The 15,995-nt window shown below is 41.6% G+C and overlaps 1 protein-coding gene across 1 annotated transcript; it reads right to left on the bottom strand.

Moving 5' to 3' along the window:
* Nucleotides 1-297: 297 nt before the first annotated feature.
* On the bottom strand, nt 298-15,433 carry LOC133015203 (serine/threonine-protein phosphatase PP1-beta catalytic subunit-like). The gene is made up of 8 exons (XM_061082345.1): nt 15,376-15,433; nt 9,793-9,924; nt 3,775-4,005; nt 3,578-3,682; nt 3,413-3,484; nt 3,029-3,180; nt 1,878-2,012; nt 298-1,775 (listed from the first exon to the last, which is right to left on the bottom strand). Exons 1-8 carry the CDS (start codon nt 15,425-15,427, stop codon nt 1,671-1,673), a joined length of 984 nt encoding a protein of 327 aa, XP_060938328.1. The 5' UTR covers nt 15,428-15,433; the 3' UTR covers nt 298-1,670.
* Between the last annotated feature and the right edge of the window lie 562 nt (nt 15,434-15,995).

A 15,995-nucleotide genomic window follows, 5' to 3' on the forward strand; every position in this document is an offset into this window, starting at 1 on the left:
ATCTACAGCACTCTCCCCTTTCTGAAATTGAAACTATAGGTCTGTATCTTGTCTCACCTTGAACTCACTACACATTTCCTCCTGCTTGTTTTAGGGCAGAAAAGAAGAGAACGAGAATACAACCAGCAAAAGACATCCTCTTTTACCTGAGTATGATGTGATGACTGTACACAAATTTCACACTTTATGCCTCTTCATGTGTATAAAGTATTGGTTGGATGCTGACACCGTGTAGAGGGAAAAGCAACTTTTTCATGTTTTTGGAACGCACAGACACAAATAAATACAGACAAAACATTCTTTAGTTTCCATCCAGTTTATTTAATGTATAGACTTTCAAACAAACTCGTACAAATTGCAAAACAGCTTTTGGTAACACCTCATTGTTTCCTTATTATCGTCGTTAGGAAATAAATAAAGTGAGTAGAAAGTAAACAATGTGAAGAAAGAACGCAGAAGTCCAACAGAAGAAGAACACCACAGAGAGCAAAGTAGAAAAAGCAATAAAGAAGGAGGGAGAAAAGAAAAGAAAGAGGCAACTGTTTGCAGTGTACTGACGCTGAAGCGCTGACCGGGCTAATCGGTGGTCAGCTGAATAGACAACTGAAGTACCTCCAACATTTTTTTTACTGACGTTGTTATGAAGAACCCATCTTGAGCTGTCGAGTTTAATTTACATCAGATTTGTACTGTAATACTATATTTGCACACCAGGTGGTGTCACAATCACACAAAACAAAACTGCCTGGTACTGGGACCCAGTTCCTACTCAACCAGTTTTCATATTCTGTACCTGAACTAGTTCAGTGATATCTGGGAAACTATCTTGGGGAAAAATAAGAATTAAGAAATAGCCAATGGAGAACGTCCACAAGCTTGGTTTGAGAAGCGGCATGTTTGTGTGTGGGTGTGGAATTGAGGCACGGGGGGGAGGGACATAACGGAGTGGAGGAATTGATGCCCGGGGGAATATGTGTTCGAGAGGAGCGTCTCCACTGTCGGCAGCAACTGATTCAGCCTCTTTTTTTTCATTCAAGCCGGTCTCTTCACATTCTTTGCTACTCATATGGACGTGGACTTTTTCAACGGTTAAATATACAAACTGTGCTTGTGCACAACAACCACGAGCGATAATGACTTCAAACTGTTAAACTGGAATCTAAGAGATGTTTTTTGTGTGTACGGATTTAACACTGGCCGTAAATATCAATCTTATTGAAATATATTGGCGGAACTCTCTCTGCTTTATCAGAGATCAAGGCAAGAACAATATTCATTTCTGTTTAACTGAAAACAATTCCTTTGAACTCAGCCCCTCTACAAGGAGAAGGCATTATCCATACACGAGACGGAATCTCAGAAAAAAAAATTCAAGTGGTATCGGAAGTAAAACCACCAAAAGATTATTTGTTAATAATATCAAAAATACCAATAAACAGGCAAACAAAAATAAAACAGATTGGTCACAGCAAATTTATGTACACATACACATTAAGAAAAGAGCTGTCAGTGGAGTCGGAGGGTGAGTGGGGAAGAAAGAGGGGAAAAAAAGATTTGGGCGATTAGATGAGCCCCATATCTTTGCTATCCAGGGGAGTTACAGGGGTTGCCATGACGGCAGACTAAGGACGGACCGGGGAAGAGGGAGGGGAAGAGCTGAGGCTGAACGTTCACCTCTTCTTGGGGGCTTGGGTGGTGCGAGGTGGGGTGACAGGCCGGCCAGAGTTTACCCCACCATACTGGTACTTGGCCTTCTTCTCTGAGGGCTTTAAGATCTTTAAAACACATAAACAGAGAGAGAAATAAATGTATGTGAGACAGAGTGTGTATGAAGAAAATCTTTTAAAGCATAAATGTCCCTGCAGGCTCTACATTACCTGAAAGGAGCACATGAGGGACTCATCGACGCTCATCATGCCGCCAGCGTTGTCGAACTCCCCGCAGTAGTTCGGAGCAGAGAAAAGTGTGACCAGTTGGCGTTTGGCAAAAAACTCATAACCATCCTCCACAACCTGTTAGAAGACACATGGGATTATTCCAGCGCCCACGGTGATCAATACTTCAGAGGCAGATCTCCAGCTAGTAACAGACTCAGCCATCAAGACTGAGTGTACAAAACCACCTACGGCTGAATCAATATCAAACGCGCAGAGCACAAATAGCTGTGGACGCTCCTGCTAGATGTTCATCAATTAACAGAGAAGTTTGGTCCTTTATCATCCATCTGATGTCTTGTGTTACAAATGCAGACAGCAGCTTTTTGTTCTCTGAATCATATTCCATTTTCAATAAGCAAAAGCATTTTTTTATTGATAATATCTCTGTAAACTTAATATCAATAATAAATGGAGAAAAATAGATCAAATGAGAGCGGAAAATTTGGGGTTAAGCTGTTGCACCAGGTCTAATAATACTTGTTTTAGGACTGTGGTCTGTGCCTTTATATCAGCAAAGTCCTTATAGGCAGTTCTCGCCATTTGGCAGCCGTCTTGGTGACCTCTCTGGGCACCTATTTTAGGATAACTAGAGCGGGCTCGTATCTAAATGAAAGGGGAGAGAGCGATGCTTGTATATGGTCATTGGCACCTAAAAACTACATGTTTGGAATCACCATCAAACATTTAATTTGTTTATCACAAAATAAGGCTTAAAATATTTGTTGATGTTTCCAGAGCTCTTAAACAAATGCAAGGGTTTATGTCTGATGTTTAAATAAGCACAGTTGATGCATCACACACATTTCTTTGACATCAAAATGGACTTGCTATGTGTCCCAGTTCAGCTGGCGAGGGCTCAGACACTTCATCTTTAAGGTTACATACTTTTCTTTCTTCAGGTTTCTTATAATGTCTCTGGTATCAGTCACAGTCATTTCTTGCATTGAGGACACACAATCTAATGGAGGTGAGCCATCAATGCAGTGCATGTCCAACCAATTTTAGGTCCCGAGATTAATTTGCTTGCAGAGTGCTTCTTTGGAATTACACCTCATATCCAGCCTCTCTACCTTAGCTTCCTTCACAATTACCTGGTGGGCTCTGCAGATGAGGTCCAGGTCGTGGCGGTTGAGGAACTTGCTGACCACGTCTGCTCCGAAGGTGAAGGAGACCCCGCGGTCATTCTCTCCCCAGCCTTGCACGTCCTTATCGGGGTCTGACCACAACAGGTCGCACAGCAGACCTGAGGGACACCCAGAGAGGAGAGAGGGTGAGGAGGGTCATATGAGTGTGGAAGGAGTTAAAATAAAAGCACAGGCTGACAACAGGGAGAAAAGAGGTGCTGATGTAACACAAATGATTTACTGATATAAGAGCTGTTGGTTCAGGAAGAGAAAGGCTGGAAGAAAATCAAGAGAGAAATCAGGAGGAAGTGAATATGTTCAGATTCAAGGATGAGCATGCACACATATTACCTGTATCAGGTACATCTGTTGGCCTCATGATCCTGCGAATCTGCTCCATCGACTGCAAATCAGGCGAAAGCCCTGAAACAGAAATAAAAGAGGAATATGAACAAGGTCATCAAAAAAGCCACTTTTTTCCGATTTCAGAGAAGGGTCGAAGATGACGTCTCTCACCTCCATGGCAGCAGAAGATCTTCTCGTCGATAATAGCAGCAATGGGGAGGCAGTTGAAGCAATCAGTGAAGGTCTTCCACAACTTGATGTTAAACCTGCGCTTGCCTGTTGAAACACACAATCACACGTTATTGGAACATTGGTTAAATAGGTACTTCAGGGATGTTTGTGTTCAGGAGGAGTTTATTTCTACCTACACTCATCGTAGAACCCGTAGATGCGGTTGATAGAGGCACACTCGTGGTTGCCCCTGAGCAAGAAGAAGTTCTCCGGGTATTTGATCTTGTAGGCCAACAGAAGGCAGATGGTTTCCAGGGACTGCTTCCCTCTGTCCACGTAGTCGCCCAGGAAAAGGTAATTTGCCTCTGGAGGGAAGCCACCATACTCAAACAGCCTCAGCAGATCTGTGTACTGGCCATGGATATCACCTGCGAAGAGGATGTGAGAGGACACGGGGGGACAAACACTGTTGAATACTTTTTTTGAGACAAAAGAACAATCAACGGCAGGACAAACAATATTTCTAGTTTCTTCCTCTCTAAACCACAGATTCAGCTCCACGTATGCATACACACAGCTCCTCTCTATCTGAAGCTGAGTTAAAGAACACAGCTATACCTGCAGGTTGGTGGGGATATATATCAGGGACTTTGACTAAATAACCGTGGCTATTACTGTGATCGCAGAGGTAAGGTAATGGATGCACACACAAAAAGAGACATTAGAGGAGCCATCAGATCAATGCCATGGCCCTTGGGACACGAGCTAGCAACGGAGAGAACATCTCCAATCCAGGCTAATCGCAAAAATAAAGGACGCACATCCAGATAGTGGCATAAACTGACTAATTTTAACAGCTCTCCCAGGATTCTCTCTCCTTTCTTTGACACCAGTCAGACAGGGATGTGCTGGAGGCGCGCTCACAAAAGCACAGGATCTCTGCAGGGGGAGCCTCGCTTCATCACCTGGCCAAGACCTGCTTCCTTTTTTATCCTCCTGCACCAACTGAACAACTGCTCCAATTTTGGGTTAAGTGCTCCAGACAAGGATGACTTCAGAGGGCATCTCCAGAACAGCAAGGACAATAATCACAGGCTTCATTGTGACCGAAGCGGAAAGAAAATGCGCCACACTCTTTTTATGGCAATGCTTCATTACAAGATGGCACCAAATAATACAAATGAAAATAGGTCTTGTTAAAGTGTGCAGCTGTCTGGCCTTGAGATAAAAATAAGCTATAAAAATTGCAACTTTATACTGGAGTCTTGAGAGTGGCTGGGATGTAATTTGTTTCCATGGTGCCTGTCAGTGATCTCGGCACCAAAACACAAACCACAGCTGGCACCAAACCTATACGCCTGCACGGGCCTGTACTTATTTTTGCCCGTGTCTAAGGGCTGCACGTAAAAGCACCGTTTCTTTTGCAAATGAATGATTACATGAATGTCTGAAGTACAGCTCTTATTCTCGGTGCATCATCAATCATTTCTCACATCCCCAACCGGCCCTGCACAGTTTTGATTCAAGTGCTGCACGGTAGCAACTTCACAGTCCTTCACATCAATAATACAAAATCAATGAAACAAGTCTTAAAGTATTAATACAGCGCTAGAGTAACATAATCCAGGTCACTCATTTTGAGCTTTACCTTCTTTTAAGAGAGAACGAAAATGTGATGGTCAATGAAACGATGAATTATTAGAATGTTAGTCTACCACAATAGTAAAACTAGTCATATCTTTAGTCTTCTGTGTTTGGGGATAAGCAGTGGGCAATTGTTTCAGTCTTACCAGTGGGTTAGACCAAAATCACAGAGATAGATTTTCACCAAAAATGAAAATGAAAGTAATATTACTTGGGTTTGTATCTCCAGATTATAACATTTTGGAGCTGATCGCTCAGGGTGTGGGCGGGGGGGACGACACTCCTGCAGTAGAGCTGTATGCTTGTTCCAGCATGTGCACAATGAAAGCAGTATCAGATGAGTTTATACCGAATCCTGCCGACCTGCAGAAAACAGTAAAATCTTTATGGATATGGTTTTAATGGCCACCTATGCGGGTCCTTGGTGCTGCTGATTGTGACACACCATGAGTACAGCACTCCTGTTCTTTTCAATGCCATTGGATTTCACCTAATAACTGAAACTAATGCGACTTACTTAGCAGCACCACAACTACAGGATGCTCACATGGTCATTCCAGTTTGAAAGGGATGGCATCACTCCTACTCCATTGCCTACTGGGAAAAGTTGAAGTCTCTATTGCACAAATCAACTAAAGCTGGGAACTGACATTTGAACTTTTTGAACCTACAAATACTGTTTTTAAGTCTTTGAGGTCAGAAGCCGACAGAGGACTGCGTAAACACAGTGGACATCACACAGAAAAACAATAATTCTTGCTTATGCCTGCACCAAAACAGAAATGGCCATGAAGCAGTAAACAAGTAGCATTCTTAATTTATGAAGCTGTTTTCTGAGTCAAGGAAAAGAAATGTAGGGCCAAAGCCACATTTTGATCAAATGGCATATGCAGACACATGGCATCATAGACTGTAATCTCTGAAGCGACAGCGGAGATGAGTGAACTTTGTAAGAGCCGGGCTAACTTCAGCTGAGCTGTGGCTCTGTAGTAAAAGCTGGGTAAACTGGATTATAAAATAATGCTCCTTCATTCATGGCATACCAAACTACCGCTGAGCTTTGCTGATATTGCCAGTGCAGTGGTCTATGTTTTTTGTTACTTCCCCTTCTCAGAATGATTTAGCGGCCAGTGTTTGATTGGCTTTCGGTTTGAAAATGGCCTGAGCTGAGTTCAATTTCATCAAATTCTAGGAGTCGTTGCAGGATCTAGCGCAGTCTGAGTTATTGCTGCGCACATGAGTTTGTGAGCTTCACCGAGAATTTCTATTCAGCAGCCCCGCTGCCTCCTTCCTCACAACAAATTGTAGGATGACAGTGAATTATTTACTCAGGACTGCCTCTGCAGAGTCAAAACAGTCCAAGAATAGCAGCACAGAGATGCAGGGTTTTAAAAGCTGAGTAAAAGGCAGAAAACAAAAAAACAACAACAAAGGGAAGGTCAGTCTTATAAATGGAGAATATATATCTCAAGACAGCACAATATAAAAGCACAGTTCATACGGCCGCTCTACAATAATAAACGTGCACATCAGTAATCGTATTCAGTAGTAATCTTTTGAGTGTGGTACATAAATGGATATCTATGGAAAATACAGGAAATATATTCATGCTGCAGTGCTACAATGTAGCCTACTGAAGATAAGGCTAAATGGTAAATAAAAATATTGCCTATGCTTGCACAAGATAATGTCAATTATTGGCGAAGCATTAGAACACTGGTTGTTAAATGATAAAAGCGATGATCAAGCATGCTGTAGTGTGACCTTGTGCAGTCAGACCACCAGCTGGTTCAGAAGCACCAACACACAAAAAACAACAGCAGTGTGAGGAACACTAAACAACACTGTTCAGATTGAAAACAACAAAAACACTCAAAAACTGCAAAACTAGATAGTGTGTCTTTGCTTTTCAATACAGCATGGCACTTGAATTATTTATCTAAAAACAAAAGGGAGAACCGGCAGACGTTCAAGAGAAAACAGAAAAAATGATCTATGAAAAACTAAATATGTGCAGTAATTTATTTCAGGATTCATTTGAAACACCGCATGCAATTAAGTAAATTAAACTGCATCTTAAAGGTCTGATATAACAATGTTGCATGTAAACACCCCTTCAGTCGAGGTGACACAGGGACAGAGGTTCATGTGAGGCTTGTATTCTGCTCAAGCAGTCTGAGTGAGTGCAATCAAATTTTTTTGGACCAGTGGACAGAGTTTTCATGCTGATCTGCAGTGACAGGACAGCAACAACATGAAGGATGATTGTACTCAAAATTCCCTCCTGTAGTCCACAGCTCTGTAGATAAGGATTTTGTCATGGCTGATGGATTTGGAGTCACATCACTTCCATTCAAAGCGCAATAAAAGGGGATCTTTTCTGAACAGGAGGCTGAGGGGTAGAGTGGTCATCTTCCAACCAGAAGGTCGGCAGTTTGATCCTCAGTCTTGCCCATCTGCATGCCGAAGTGTCTTTGGGCAAGATACTGAACCTCTAAATGGCCCCCTCATAGAATAATTGTAAGGTGATTTGGATGAAAGCGTCCACCAAATGACATGTAATATAATAATATTATAATATTATGATTACACTAACCAGAACATGTTTTAATGTCCACATGAACAACTGGCAAGTGTTTGAATCTATCCTTTATATGGGAAAATGTCAGTTTGCATTCTAAAACAGTTTTATCTCCTCCTCTTCAGTCTGTGAACGGTTTGTGCTACTTTTTCATCAGACAATAACAAATGGCGTCATAGTCAACCGAGACCAGACACTGCTGAGGGTTTAGAAATTATGTGAGAAATGTTCCCACAGAATCCAAACAATAAAAACGAAGCAGCAGCTTTTGGTCTTTCTTCAGCTAATTCAACAGGCTAACAAATGAAGAGCATTTAGTTCTAAACCAACACAGGGTTATTGTGGTTGAAATTCATCTGCTTGGTAATTTTGCAAATGGTTGTGATTATAGTTTGCCGTTAATAATCATCATCTGTCGGAATTACTTTCTAAAACATGCTCACAATGAGGGTTTGATTATTGTTATTATTTGTTAGGGAACATCATCGTCAACAATAACAAGTGGAAAAATCCGAAATATGTATTACACATGTGAGAGAGAGTGAGTTTATGTAGAATCTGATCCGTGTGACTTTAGTAAATAAGTAAATGCAGTCAATTCCGGGTCTTTATAGTGAGAACTGGTGATCCAACAGTTGTGGGTTAAAGGTGAGAAATCAACCTGTGGTAAGAGGCCGTAGCAACAGAACAAAGAAAGAAAAAGAGACACAAAGAAACCCCACACTGTGACCAATAGCACCGCTGCACACTCATGCATATTTTACAAACACGTGACAGGGTCAGGTCTACATAGATGAATCCTTCACAACCAGTCGACATGTTTGTTGTTGTCCCGGAACTCTCGACTTTGCAGTGCCCTCTAGAGAACTTGCCCGTTTTTACATCATTTGAAATTGACATATCTCGTATCTCATATCCCCGTACGAAAAAGCTGCTTGAACAAGCCTTAATAAGACTCACAAAATAAAAAATGTTGTCTATTTTACAACAATCAAACCAAGTAAATATGTGCAAGCAGACACTTGTATGAGGAGAGAGACAGGTGTGTACTCATGAGCATAAACAGTATATAAGCCTTTGTATTGTATTTGTATTTGTACATGTATTAGTCCAGAGTTGTTTGCAGTTGCAGCACAACGCTGGGGGAAGAGATAAAGCATGTGGGAGTATGCCGAGATGTGCAGGAGACAGATAGAGACCGAGATAGTGCTAAGTATTTCGGAGTTAACTTGCAAAAGTGTGGTTTGTCAATGTTACGCGTGTATGGCAGTGATACACATTCTGTTCTGTGTACACGTTTCCCCTGAATTTACCTTCTGTAACCCACACAGGGCAGTGGCTGAATATATGACCCAGGCTTAGGCAGCGTTATCCCATCTGGTTACATAAGTAAACTCTGCGTCAAAGAAATGGATTGCTGCTCTGGTCTGTGCTCTGAAGAGTGGGAGTTTGCCACTGGTGCAGCCGACCTGGAGCTTTTCTGTTTGAGCTGCTCTTTAAGACTTAAGATGTGTTTCCACTATCCAACATTTGCCAAGGATGGTAGGCAAATATTCAAGCTGCATGTAGTACCGAGACTTAAATTAGTGGACCACAGAAAAAATAAATAGAGCTGACATTTTGTTATAGTAATGTGTCAATCCATAACACAGCCTGTCACGATGTTTCATATGAGTAATAACATCACTCTAACAGCAGTATGTCAATACAAGTCCTGCAAGAAATTGCACAGTGGCACTGAATTAATTTTCAGGAATCAGGAAGATATTGGACAGGCAGCTATTGCTTAACTTAAGTGTTCAGACCAGTTACTTTCATATTTATGCTTTTAATATCCCAGCGCCTGCAAATATCGGATTTTAGAAGTGATTTAAAGGAAATGTCCCATTAGAGTATGTAACAGAGGGAAAAAAACAAGTGTAAGTAAGACAAAGTAAATGAAGTGGTGAGAAAAGGAACTAAAATGTGCGTATAAATCTACATCACTGACCACAGATCTTCAGAGGAGCCTCTAGCTCCAGCAGGATGGGCTGGCTGAGGAAGATCTCCCTGGACTTGATACAGAGGCCCCGGACCTCTGCCTCCGTCATCTGGACTATCTTCCCCGGGCGACATCCCCGAACTGGAGAGGAGAGAAAAGTCAATGGGTTCACATTTCATTGTTAAAGGTAATGCAGCAAGTTCGGGAACCCCCGACACCACAAAGATTATCAGAGCCAGGCCATAATAGAATAGTTTGCAGCCAAGGGGGAAAAGAACCGTTGTGGCGGAACCACAAAGCAATCTTAAAATCTGATGAGCTGTGGGGGCGTAATGACTCTGTAGCTTAGAGCTGCTAGGTCTCAGTCATACTTAAGAAGCCCACTGCTTAGACTACACCAGCAGCTTGCATCTTCAGCAGTGGTGTGGGTTTATTGGCTGTGTAGTTGCACTGTTAGCTTAAGCCGCCTTTCTGGGAGTCTGCCACGGCTCTGGGTGCAGATTTATCAGATTTACACTGAAGAAAAGAGGAGAAAAGAGGGAGAGTTGCAAACTGGCTACAGTCAGCAGCTGAAATAGTCAGAAATAGTGTGAATAGATATAGAAAACAGCTTCCACATCATATTACCTGGGGGGCAGACAATATAATTAAATCTGAAGTTTCATCCAGTTTAAAACATGTGTGTCTGAAATTAATTGGTTTGTTTGAGTGTAAGAGAGTTCATGCAAAAAAGTACTGGACAGATAATCATGGAACTTGGTGGAAGGATGCGGTGTGGATCAGAACCCATGGCTTACGCAGGGATTCTCACGTTCTTTAACATTGTGACATTTTCAAGCCTTTACCCAATGAATAATTCATGGGTCTTGATTTTTTTAAAATCTGGCACATTCAGATATCTATAAATGTGTGCAGATTGGTGGATGCATGTGCTCCACTGAGTGCCATTCTCGTTGATATTTGTGTTTTATTTCAGTTTTGGACAGCCTGAAACGAAGACACAGTTGCAGCTACACAACAATAGATTTGTGCTAATAGTAAGCACAAGCTGAAATGCGAATATGAATGTTTAACAGGCTAAAGAGGGGTCATACAATATCAATACCAAAAAATCAATCGTTCCTTGTCACTTTTTATAAGATTACATATCATTTAGCTGAAGCTTTTATCCAAAGCGACTTCCAATAAGTGCATTCAACCATCCCCAACAAGCCCCATAACAGCAAGAATCATGTTAGTACATTAGCTTCAAACAAAGTCCTGCATGTATTTAATAATGTAAAAGCAGTAAATGGACTGCATACAAACTTCGCTCCTAGTTTGACGTCACTGCATGAGGATTGATGACAGAAACAAAAGCGGTTAACAAATCCTTTACTCAGGAGTTATGTAATGAGTGGCCACTTTGCCTTAAAGCTTGACCCCTTGTGAAACAAACATGTGTTCTTAGAGAGGACGTTTCCTTCAAGCCTTTTACTTCGTCCCTTTTTGTTTCCTCAGAGGAAACACAATAAAACTGAAGGGACAAACGTGGAGCAGTGTCAAATGGATTAACTTGTGTACTAGGAATTACCAAAGCTTAGTGAATGTGTTTTTGTGCAAACACAAACGTGCTACTTGCACACCCAGTCTCATTAGTCATCTAATTCAACCAATTCAGGGAGAAGGGAATGAACCAAAGGAACATGCATCCTCACAGGCGGTGAATCTTTGAGCCAAGAACTGTTCTAGGTCTCCAACAACCTTCATCAAGGGCTGCTTGACATCATCCATTTTCTCTATCGCCCATCTACTGTATCTGCACTGCTTCATACCCATGTGTTGAGCAGGATGTCAAGCATAAAATTGCAGAAGCAGGGCTCTTCCGTCCTCGGCCTTGTCAGAGCTGAGCGAGTTAAGCTCGGATGCTTCACCCGCTTGGTTTTCACACTGCACTTTTCGCTGCTTGCACTTCTGCAGACTGACACTTTTAAAAAGAGATCACGTCCTGAAGAACATTGAGGGGCAAAGGCTAAACTGAAGCCATGACAAGGATTTGCCAACATCATATACCAAATTACTGTTTGTGTGTGTGAGTAATTGTGTGGTTGTGTACGTGTCTGGAGAAACTGACAGCGTTTCATAAGGTTTAGTTCCAATGAATAAGAGCTCTCACTGACACTTGGCTTTTCCTCAAGACCACATTTCCTCAGACGGCAAAACACACAATAAGCTATTATGTTGAAATGCAGAGTGAAGGCTAAAGGCTTTTCACGTTTCTTCTGCTTTGGAAATTTAGCACTGGAGAATTATGAGTCTCTTGATACGGTACATCTGTGCTGAACATCAGAAAATACCAATGAATGTGTTTCAGACCCTCTAAAACTATATAATGCCCCTGGAAAAGAGACGAGACTTTGTGGAAAGCCATTTAAAGCTAATAAAGTAATTATTTTATTAAATAAAAGATGTCAGATGTCTATAAAATGTCTGACAATAATGAAAAATACCTGTTAAAGTTTCATAAGGCCTCATTTAATATCTTTGTCCAATCAAGAGTCCAAATAAAGGGAGTGGGAGACGGCCCTCTGATTGGTTTACTGCATCTTACGTCCAAAACACATTCACAATTAATTCAGGGACCTTTTTTCCATCATTAAACTAACAATAGTGGATTTGGACAAGCCCTGAATGCACCAGCTCCACTTGCTTTTGAACATGTGCTCAGATTATTAAAACAGAACCCAAAGAAAGGCATCAAATCCTCAAACTCGATGAAGATGGAACTAGGGATTGGTATTTTTTCATGGGAAGAAAATGGTTAAAAAAAGGATTATCTCTATTGATTGATATCCTGATGTGATTTTCTATTTGGGAAAGTATTATAAGCAACTGACTCTGACATTTCACACATCCAGAAAGTTTCAAGAAAATGTCTTGACTTCCGTGAAAGTCTGAAAGCAGCTGTAGTGTTTGCAATCATTCCAGCTCTGGTACATCGGCTGGATTCCCTAAACCCTTTGAGAATAAGGTTATTTTACATTTTATTCAAGGTTTGCAGACCAACAGGAGACCAATTCTTAACAGGACTTTTTTTGCATTTCTAACCTTTGGATCCAGATTCATTTCATCAATAAATATCACAGAAATCATCTGGGAAATACTTCTGCTCTGGAGGTGGCATTTCACAAGCTGCGCTTTCTTTCAAGGAGACGACCGACATAGAAACCAGGAGACATCGTGTGCTTTTAACTGACATCAACAATATTCCTCAATGATTTGCGTCTAAGATCCAAATTAACCGTGTAACACCGACAACTCACACTTAATTCTATCTCATCACATCACTAGCTGAACAACTGTGTGAAAAGCCTATGAGATGACAACATCCAAATCAATTCGTCTTGTGCAGTCACTTGTTTTATTTGTGTGAGAAAAAGAGACGTTTCACAACAACAAGATCACATCAAAACTGACCACTTGTGAAAGACACCAATGCCAACAACATGTGTTGAAAATATGAGCTGCACAATCAACAAGTCACCGCCAAGTGCAGTGAACAGACAAACTGAAAGCTCCAATTTCTGCAAATACTCTAATGAGCACAAATGTGAGACACTACAGACGTGACTATTTTTTTTAAAGAAAGTGGAAAATGGGCGAGGAGCTGATTGCAGACAGTGAGTATCTATATTTTATATTTTATCTACCCTGAGTTGTGCAAGAAATACATCCCAGTTGCAGGCTGACAGCACTTTTCCAGCAATATAATACCAAATTATTCCTAAGATGCATTTCAGTGCTGGCATACAGTTCCATCTCCAACAGAGATACTGGTGAAAACTCAGCCAAGGACAGATGCATTTGCCTTCGTGGTCTGGTGTGACTCAAAGAATATCTCACAGGAGGACAGAAATGTCTCTGCCTTCTTTACAGCAGGTGGTCAGACAACACAAGGGGATTTTTGCACTTCTCGTCCGGTGCCAAATCCAAAACCAGGTCCACACACACACACCAACAAGATGTCTTTGATTTACCAAGCACAAAAGCAAGCAGACGGGAGCTCAGTGGAGCATGTACCTCTGCAACGGCCGAATAGTCCCATAAAATTAAATCAAGCAGCACCAAATTGCACACACACATAGATACATGTCCTTTAAATATGCCAGATTTCTTTTCATCAAGATCCATAAATTATTCCCTGTGATATTAGCGAACGTGTCTTGCAATATCAAAGAAATTTTGGATCCCACCCCCTGATTCTGATCTGCACCAAAATGTTATATTAATTCCTTGGTTCATGACACACCTCTCTCCAAAATGTCACGGCTGAGTTCTTTGAGACGAAAACATAACCTCCTTGATCGAGGTAACAAGGTGATTGTGGACAAAACAACACAAGATGAATTCAAACTAGGCCTGGACCATATGGCTGAAACCTGGACACTTGGATGAAACCACACAAGCAGTATCGGGGCATTTTTCTGTTGTTTTTATATGTTTGAAGAAGTGGTCCCAGGTTACTTCCGTTGTGTTGGATTTGGCTGCAAAGCTGTTTACCCCTGAAACTCCAGGAGTGTTCTGTGGACTCAAACACCCCCCCACCACCTCCATCGGCACAGTTATAGGTTATATTGCTCATGATGACAATTATAAATGGTGATGATTTCTGATATTGCCTCAGTAGCCAGCTCTATGAAGCGGTCAGAGAAACACTCAGAATTTCTGCGGATTTTAAAAAATGTACTAAATGTTCTCACACGCTGACGACGGATGTGTGCGCATTGTGCAGACTGTGTGCACTGAATCACAACAACACACCCACTGAAACACACACACACACCCAGATGAGGGGAGAGAGCAGCAACAAGACAACCCTGCTTCACAAGAGTCACATCACAAGTCAACTCTGTCCAGGATGTTGTGACAATAACATTCAATGTCAGATAAGAGAGGGTTGTGTGGGTCTACGTATAAGTGTGTGTGTGTGTGTGTGTGTGTGTTTGTGTTCTTAACTGGAGCACTTGTTTCTTTACAGCTGATCTAAAGATTGCTCTTCCCCATAAACGTGACATTTTAAAAAATTGAACAGCACATTATGACCAAAATGATCTGCGTCAAGGGCAGAGACGCAGACAACCAGCGTTGATTCCTGAGGGAAAAAACAAATATGAAAATGGACCTAGTCTACGTGGAGGATGTAGTGTTGAGACATTTAATCTAAACGTTAAACAGTCCCAGCCCCTCCTTCTCCATGCCAACCGACCGTAATATGGGCAAAAAAACGTGTCAGAATAGAACAAGAATAGACAAAACGTGTGGGTATAAAGTTGAATTAGAAGCTGAAGTCAAGATGGAGCCCTGATAACACGAATGCCGGAGAGTGGCTGACAGTAAACCGAGATGTAGGCGTTCACCGCCGCCTGTGTTTATAAACAGCTAACGGTTCAGCTAGCTGCTAGCCCCGACGTTAGCCGAGCTAGCTTAAACGCTCCCCTGCGTTTCCACCCCCGAAGCAACCGCGACACAACACAAAGGAATAAACGCGACAAAGCAACTCAAGGAAACTCAAACTCTGCGCGGTGTTGTAGCGTCAGTGTGGAAGTTGTTCACCTTCCAGGAGCCGAGAGATGAGGCTGTCCACGTTCAGTTCTCCCTCCGCCATCTTCGAACTGATGCTGCACAGCGCTGGCCCCGCGGCAATACGCGCTCCGGACGCGGGGAGGCGCTGTTTGGCAGGAAACTAACCTTTGATGTCAGAGCACTACAGGTGATGCACTTAAAAGTCACTTTAACCACAGATATACAAAGTAAATACGTGTATTTATGGATTTTTTAATTCATAAACACATCCTGCGTTAATTTATATCTATTCTGCATGTTATTATTTTGTAAAACGACCTAAATACACTCACAATTTCTACATCTGCAGTGCAGGAATATTCACATATTTATATTTACCAGTATAGGTCAGTATCAATAAAAGGGATAGTTCAGCCAAAAATTAGCTATCCGTTTAAAACCAAAATCTTACATAAGTATCAGTTAAATAAGTTGGAATCGAAACTAATAAGGTAAGTTAAGATAATACTTTATTAGTCCCACAATGGGGAAATTTGCAGGATTACAAAGGCAATAGTCAAAAGGCATCAAAGGCTAACCAGACACCTTTGATGTCTGTGCTCGGGCCCTAATAAGTAACATGCAAAACATGTGAGGAATATAAAGTATAT

The sequence above is a fragment of the Limanda limanda genome, chromosome 12, assembly GCF_963576545.1.
Source record: "Limanda limanda chromosome 12, fLimLim1.1, whole genome shotgun sequence".
Taxonomy (NCBI): domain Eukaryota; kingdom Metazoa; phylum Chordata; class Actinopteri; order Pleuronectiformes; family Pleuronectidae; genus Limanda; species Limanda limanda.

Bases quoted from the DNA above. Each gene is read 5' to 3' on its own strand.
- LOC133015203 (XM_061082345.1), bottom strand. From the start codon at position 15,427: ATGGCGGAGGGAGAACTGAACGTGGACAGCCTCATCTCTCGGCTCCTG. The intron at 9,925-15,375 runs GTGAACAACTTC...TCTCCTCTCCAG, and splicing joins CATCTCTCGGCTCCTGGAAG to TTCGGGGATGTCGCCCGGGG. The intron at 3,683-3,774 runs GTAGGTAGAAAT...GTGTTTCAACAG, and splicing joins CTACGGGTTCTACGATGAGT to GCAAGCGCAGGTTTAACATC.